Source organism: Chaetura pelagica, unplaced genomic scaffold (assembly GCF_000747805.2).
Source record: "Chaetura pelagica isolate M959 unplaced genomic scaffold, ChaPel_1.0 scaffold24, whole genome shotgun sequence".
Taxonomy (NCBI): Eukaryota; Metazoa; Chordata; class Aves; order Apodiformes; family Apodidae; genus Chaetura; species Chaetura pelagica.
The window spans coordinates 4,659,345-4,667,372 of record NW_009953077.1 but is presented as its reverse complement, the minus strand read 5'-3'; the positions used below and the strand labels follow the sequence as shown (position 1 = coordinate 4,667,372).

Below are 8,028 nucleotides of genomic sequence, written 5' to 3'. Positions count from 1 at the left end.
AGGAGTAACCAGGCATTCATTCCTGTTACATGCTTCTGCCATTTTAGCCAGGCTGTCTTGGAGCAATGAGGTTAAACCTACAAGCTTGATTTCCTTGTTACCTCCAACAGAGTAAAGATCAAGTAGGAGGCAAGTTTCAGAGCTGAACAACTTGCTCTTTCCCGCTGTACATTTCTCAAACTGTTCTTTCACATGCTGTAGATACCAAGCCTGTGGCTGAGCTATGTGGGCTTCCTGAGATCACTGCTGCTCCTTGAAGAGCTATGGTTTCCTTGTTCCCAGTGTCCTCAGGCAGATAGAGGTGTTTGGACAAAAGGAAGCCTTTTCAGTGGTTTATGTTTTATATTATTTAAATTAAAAAAAAAAAAAAGTTTTCTAAGTTTTCATTCTCATTCGGTACCTTCCCATTGTTGTGGCCGTATGGGGCAAGGGGGAAGGAGGTAATGAAAAGCAAACCCAACATCACACATGCACGCTGTCAATCATCAAAGTATCAAAAACAAAGCTTGCAAGAGCACAAACTTGTATAAATGTGGAGAGGAAAAAAAAAGGACACTGAACACATCAGGCCATCTTTGGGCAGCTTTAAGTTAGGGTGGAAGAAAGTCCCACCCATCTTTTGAGCTTGTCTCCTGGGTCACCATCCCGTCCTTTTCCACCTCTTCTTTCAACTCAGGTATGGCTAGGATTTGTTTCTTCTAATTTACAGAACCTTAGAGAGACAGTCCCAGGGAGGGATGAACGAGGACCTTAACATTGATTCATGCGTGATCAAATTATGGGGTCTTAGGGACAAAAGAAGCCAAAAGATAATTTCTGAAAGATAATTTCAGAACCTGTCAGTTCCCTTCTTGACTCTTGCTCCGTGGTATGAACTGGCTCCTACAGGCTGGGAAGGTGATGGGATCATTGTGAATGAAGAGGAAGGAGCAACTCCTGTCTGTATTTGGTTTGGGGCAGATCCCATCTGCTGTTCATCCCTCCTTTCCACAAGAGTGCAAGGGCTCTTTTGTGCTTCATTTGCAGGGGTGTGAAAAGGATGGGGTGCAAGAAACCCAGAGCAAAACATCAATTTAAGACAAACATGCAAGTTGGAGAAGGGGAGTCTTGGCAAACAGAGAAGCTGAATTGTGATTTCCAGGGTGTGTGCTAGAGCCTGGCTCTGATTGAAGCCTCGTGGCTTGTGAGTGCTGCTGGCAGAAGCAGAGCAACTGGCAGTTTGGCATTGTGTTAGCAGAGAGGAAGGACAGCTCTTTCTTCTGAGGTGCTTCTCACTTGTTACCCCTCAGAAATAAATAAATGTCCTGAAGCTCTGTGTGTCTTTGGTGCACCTCAGCAGACATGCCTCTGAACTCCAGGTCAAGGAGACCTCATTCTTGCCCCAGGTCTCACAAGGCAAGGGCAGTGTCAGGGAACAGCATTTTAAAAAACACAAGCTAAACACAGAGCGCTCTGAAACCAAATCCCTCTGCCTGCAAATAAGAAAGTTCGGCTTCTGATTACTTGTTTCTAAATGTTTTGTTACAAGCCTCCTTTAGAGATGGGAAAGATGGAAAAAAAAATGGGATGAGTGCTCCTTGGCCAGCTCAATATCCAGAATCTCTGCGTAGAGCTCTTAAGAAAGAAGGGTTTCCTCAAAGAAGTCTCCTGCCCACAACCTGTGATGCAGCATGCATCCCTGGCAGGTGCACAAGCTGCTACCACTGTGCTTTGAGCTTTAAAATACCCAGCCCTCTGTAACTAAGGAAGAAAAAAAGATATTCTTGACCTCTGTAGAGGTGGGTCTAGATACAGTCATCTGAGTCCCACATACCCCAGAAGTCTGGGGGAGCTTGGATGTGGACTCCTGTGACCTCTTACAGGAACAGGCTCAAACAGGTTCTGTTTGGATGTGAATCCAAATCCAAATTCCCACAGATGTTTGGCTGCCCATTAGCTGGGAGCCTTTATCTCTAATTCCACAAGAGAAGAAGAAACAAAAAATAATAAAGTAAAAGGTGCTTTTAAAATACCACGAGGAGAGAAACTACCATGGAAATAAATAGCAAAAATAACAATGTTAACATTTCTGGTGTCACAGCAACTCTGAGATTCAAGTAGTGTGCACATGCCCACAGCACTTTCTCACAGCCACTGTTGGCACAGCCTGAGGTTCAGAGTTCAGATTGTGTCCCATTGTTCACTGAAACAACCAACTCCTCCCTGGTGCTGGAATGGTTTTAGAGAGAAGGGGAGAGGAAAGGTGGATGCAGTCTCTGATGATAATCAGGTCTTTACTGTGCCCACCTGATGCTGTGCTTCAGTGGGACAGAGACACAAAGTTCTCTTATTCCTGTCCCTGTCTGTCATGCCTGAGATACAACGGCCATGCTTCAGAGCTGGAACGGGTATTGCTTCAAATAGTCCCCCATCCTCCTGGGCAGAGGGAGCTGGTCCACGTCGGCTGTCGACTTGTTAATCCGTAGCCGGCACAGGTGCTGCAGACTAGGGATGTTGTCCTTGCGGCCGAGCGGGCGGATTAGTTTCAAGTGTACTGCAGCTGCTGCCATCTCTTTTTGCATGGGAGGTAGAGGAGACGGAGGCGGGTAAGGAGCCTCACTCTTGCTTTCCATTGTGCAGGACATGACGTAATGCTGGATAAGACTGACCACATCTGGGAAGGCCAGGATACGAGGTTTGGACAAGTAGTTTGAGTCCAGCCGGAACTTGCTGTCAGTGTATTCAATGCGCACGTTGGTGGGACCTCGGTTGGTCTTGACAGAGAGTGTGAAGAGGTAGCTGGGGTGGGTGCTGTCCCTTACCAGGAAGGTGCCCTCAGGCATCTTTTGGAGATGCTGCTTGGCCTCGCTGGCAGTGATAGACCCCCAGTACCAACCTGGAAAAGCATCCCAGAAAGAACTTGTTAGGGAGAAAAACACATTAAAGGACTGGCAGTGCACCTAGCGAAGCCTTGAAGCCTGCTGACTTCAGGGCCTGTGAAGTAGCCAAGACCAGACTTGCTAAGACTTTCAGAAATTAAGACCATGTCAAGTTCTAAGGGTTTCCTACCTATGATTTTCATTGCTGGGCTTGGGGTGGGGATTACTACTGTTGCAGCTACTGCAGTTTACAGAGAAAGAGGGGCCTTTTTGTTTTTCTTTCTCCTGATTCTGTTATGAAAGACAAAGCTTTTGCTTACACTAGTAATCAATTTCTTCATGGTACAAGTTTGTAGAGACTGAAAATGTCTTTTCTGCATCCATGAGTCAGCCATGGCTGTGATAGAACCAGGTTCCCATCTGAAGTGGGATCAGGAGATCTTCCTGGAGCTCTGATTGCAATTGGCTACCTGCTCCATGTAGCCTTCTAGCCTTCTGACTATGCGACTTTGTGAGTTGAGCCTTACCAGATTCTCGCAGATAGGAGAAGGTTTTTGCAATGCAGAGAAGGTCTTCTTCAGGATCTCGTGTCTGAGGGGGGTTGCTGTCTGGAACTGGTGCTGCAAAGGTAGGTGCAGACTCCTCCTGGAAGGCCATAACTGGGAGAGGCTGCATGATTGGCTCTGGCAAATCCACTGCAGTGCCCCCGAGTGACAGTCTCCTGATCTTCTCCTCCGCCAGCAAAGGATGAGGTCTGAAATGAAAGGCACACTCTGCTATTTTTCCTGACCTTCTGTCAGGTTGCAGCATTTGTTTGCTGTGTGCTTGGTTGTACTACATGTTATGTTTTATAAACAGATCCTCAATATGATTATGTTACTGAGAAAGGAAAGGGGAGAAAAATTGCACAGCTAAAGATGAGCCCTTAGAAACAGAATTGGCCTCTTTCACCTTGTAAAAGGTGGTCTCTCTTGCAATTTAGGTTGATTTGAAACCTGATATTTTTAGATGTTGCCTTTTAATATGTAATTTCAGAGGCAGTAAGGTTCATAGCAGCATTACAGCTTCACTTAGATCATTACAATGTCAGAGCACTTCTTTTCTGCCAGTGAGTTTGTTAGTCATGTACTGTAAAAAAATTAGAAGCAGAACTGGGAATAGCTTCGGTTTTGTCCTACCCACTTTCTGCTCAAGGTTGGCCTGATCCTAAATGTGTCTGTTAGAGTGAGCTGATCTTGTAGTAGAGCAATAGGAATTTTTGTTTTAACCAAGCTTCTGCACTACACAAACCCTAGCATTCATCAACACAATGGAGATCTCAGTGTGGCTTTAATCCCAGCAGGATAACAGCAGGAGGAGGTTCTGTGGTGACTGGGCTGCTATGAACATTAATCCCTCTGTGGCCTAAGGAGAGCATTAGCATTAGTCTTTCAGCATCTAGGTGCAGTTTCCTGAAGCCTGGAGCTTTAATGGTCCTCCTTCTCTGCAGCGTGGACATTCCTAAAGGAAGGCAGGGCTCCAGGGGGAGAATGGATGTTGAGAGCCAAGGAAGTATTCATTCCCAGGCAATCTCCTGAGCGAAAACATTTGTTTCTGTCTTTTCTTCCAGGCTCTTTGCCTTTGTGTGCCCTGCATTGCTGCATTTTCTGTGTTCTATCCCTCACATGCACTTGCTGGAGACATTCTTTCAGACAACATAAAAAAATGAGTGAGTTTCCAGAGAAAAACAACACAGTCCTCGATGTGAGGCCATCACAGCACCATCATAGCTGATGGTGTTTGCAAAGCAGCTCCCACATCACGGAAGAGAGAAGCGGAAGGAGACTCTGAAGTCATAAGCACTTCCCTTCTGATCTTGCCCTTCTCTGTCCTTTATGTGAAGTACATACATAAATGTGTTGTAAACTGATCTGCACATGAGCATAGCTGCACTCCACCTCCAACTCCTGAGTCTCAGGCATGGGATGGGAAACACGAATAAAGGATTTGAGGGGAAAGGAGATCAGGGAAAATCTGAAAATGACTTCACAATGATTGAGTAAGAGCCATGATCACTTCCTTGACTCAGTATTTCTACTAAAATCACATAGGTTCGGAGTAAGATTTTTGTAAAATCACTGGTAAAATTGAATTTACAGAGACATTCCTTGCCCATGCAATACATGGCAAAACCCCACTATTCTTTTAGTATTTAGAAGATAAAACTGCTTTTTCCCTGTGTGAAATCACATTTCAGAAGCAAGATATCTACTTGGCGTTCTTTGCACTTGATCCTCCTTTCTGAATTTCTATTAATGAGTAGGAAGCCAAACTTAATAAAAGTGATTGCTGGCCTTTATCTTCACCAGGCACCCTTGATCACGGGGTCTGCGTTTTCAGTGGCTTTCATAGAACAGTGGATCTGGAGATGACTGTTGGGAAAGCTCTGAGTTCTCTTGCACTTCCTGCCACCTTAAGCTAAAGGAGCCCAAACCCCATGAGTCACTTTGGAGATTCTTCCCCTGCAGCCACTGAAGGGTTTAGTCTCTTCCTATTTTCCTACTATATACCTGCCTTAATGCTCCTCTCTTTCCCCCATACAAAAAGTCCTAATGCAGTTTTAGTATCAAGGGAGCATGATAGGATTAGAAATTCTCATAGACTGGGTGGTGCTGGTGTGCTAAACAACTTTGTACATAGGTTGAAGAAAAAAGAGCTGCTGCTGTGACCAGAGCAGCTCCACACACAAGAAGGGCTGCACAGAGGGATCACCGAGTAATAGCAGACTACACCTTCTAATGCAAGTACCTTTGCAAGAGTGCTAGTAGAAAGAGTTTGCTGGGATAACAACATGTAGAAAAAGGTATGCTGGCATGAAAAAGCTAGCCCTTTACTATGACAAGGTATGTATTTGAAAATAATTAGTGCTTGTAAAAAAGAAAGCGGAAAAGGGACATGTGGAGGTTCAGGACTGAACAGAGTCAAGTGCTAACACAACAGCTGCAATGAGGAAGAAAACAAATATATAAAATTTGACATGTCTAGCTGGTAGTCTGTGCAGAGTCTCAAAAGAAAAAGCAAAGGAACTGTCCTGTGCTTTGGCATCTAGTGTTTCACAAAGCCGTGGAAAGACAAGAAAGTTCAAGAGAATCAGTTGTGTCTGATAGCGTTTACTGTTAGCTTTGGAGTTACTTTGCTGATAAGCTAAAACTTTGTGACATGGTACAAACAGTACAAGAAAAAGTGTGTTGAGCTCCTCTGCCTTCCATCAGCCATGTCACAAGTCTGTCATGGTAGCTTGGTCTGAATAGGATGAAGAGTATGGAGTCCAGGGCATATGAAATTCTAGACAGTAATGGAAACTGATCAATAAACACTCATTAAAAAAGATGTTAAGAGACACCATCTACACATCTGGCTACATAACACGTTCTTAGTGGGTGAAGGGAAGCAGAAGCTCTGGTATGTTAACCCTGAAGAAAAGTTTCAGATAAGGGTTTCACAAAGCCTAAGTTGAAAAATGAAGTCCCTTTGCTGTGGCTATAGGAACTGCAGCAGTAGACTGGAAATGAGAGTGAAAACAAACCCACTTGAGTAGTAGGAAAGTATTGGTAAGCATGAGCTCTGCTTGTCTGTGGAACAAATTTTTTTTTGGGGGGAAATGACAGAAACCTCTCCCCCCAACCCTCCTGTCCTTTATTAATTTAAAGCAGACAAGGCATATGTATTGCCTCTGAGGAAAATCCACTGAGGGTAGGAGGGCTGGGTGATACTGACAGTACAGCTCAGGCTGAAACAGACAGTTTTCCAAATATGGGGCATGTGTGAAAATGCAGGATTATTTCTGCAGACCAGGTATTTATGCATATCAATGCCCTCATCTGATCACAGAGACACTGATGTGCCAACATATTGGTACCGACACTGGTACCGGAGAAGGACTTGGATGTTACCTCTTTCACCGAACAAAGGTGGTGTGACTGTGTATCTGCTCCCTATGGCTTTCCTTCTGCAGAATACTGTGTATGGGTAAGCCTGTACATAGGTTCATACATTCAATCTTGCCCGTAAAAGCAAGAGAAAAACAAATTTATTGCTTAGAAATAGACAAAACCATCTGAATTCTGGGGAAGTATTTCCCTGTAAGCAGTTTGTTTCCACCAGGACATTACAGAACACAGTCTCATGCTTGTGTCCCTGCTGGTGCTGCACACACACCACCCAACAACACACCCCAAGTCTTTACTAATTTTTACTTCCCAAAGACTTTGAATACCATGTAATTTTTCCACAATAGAAAGCATGGAAATCAGGAATACTTTTATGTTCCCATGTTTTTTTGGCCACAGAATCTAAGTAGACACATAGGACCCAAGCACAACTCAACATTTGGACAGCGTAAGGCATTCCCTTTCTGTTACAATCACACACGAGCTGAAAAACTGTCCCAGAGAATTTTACTAATTAAAATTAGCAAACCACGGCTTTTAAAATAAGGCTGAAAAGTATCTTACCCCTGAACACAGAGAATCATGTCACTCCTGGACCAAGGGAAAAGCATTAAGTCTTCAAGAAGGTGGGAAATGTTTCCTCCTCTTGTTTTCCTTCTCGTCTCCTTTTTATGTTTGTTCCCAGAAGCAGCAGGCTAGTTCCAGCCCCTAGTTAGGGGTTCACAGTAAGACTGGGGAGTCCCAGCGAGCCCCTTCGCACTGGGCTGTGTTTCAGACACGGAAAAAGCCGAGCAGAAGGCAACTCCGGCTGTCCCAGACTTCGCGGATTGTTTAGCAACTTTGGCCAGAAAACGTGGGCACTGTCAGTGCTTTGGCAAATAATGCATTCTTGTTCTGCTTTTCAGAAAGCAACAACAAAAAAGCTTTTAAAAATAACCAGAGAAAATGAAAATTACGTCTATTTAAAGAGGAACTAATCTTCCTTCAGAGCAGTATTTTAGCGGAAAACAAATCCAGTGGGCTCTGAAATAGTAATAAATATATACCAATAAATAATATCTCCCCGAATGCCTGGGGGGAAGAGAGCCGGCAGAGCAGCAACCTGCTTCTTCACTGACTCCAGAAGTAATGAAGCTGCGAGGGGGGATGAAAAAACCCCAACCTACTAAGTAATCTTTTGTTTGCCTCTTTTAATCTGTTCCAGGAAGTGAGGGATTCCTGGAATCGTATTGTATTCACAT

General features: G+C 44.3%; 1 protein-coding gene across 1 annotated transcript; it reads right to left on the bottom strand.

The window, feature by feature from the left end:
• Positions 1-2,372: 2,372 nt before the first annotated feature.
• CISH (cytokine inducible SH2-containing protein) lies at positions 2,373-7,398 on the bottom strand. Its single transcript, XM_009996930.1, has 3 exons — positions 7,352-7,398; positions 3,386-3,612; positions 2,373-2,875 (listed from the first exon to the last, which is right to left on the bottom strand). The coding sequence occupies exons 1-3, from the start codon at positions 7,396-7,398 to the stop codon at positions 2,373-2,375; spliced, it is 777 nt and encodes a 258-aa protein (XP_009995232.1).
• Positions 7,399-8,028: the final 630 nt, after the last annotated feature.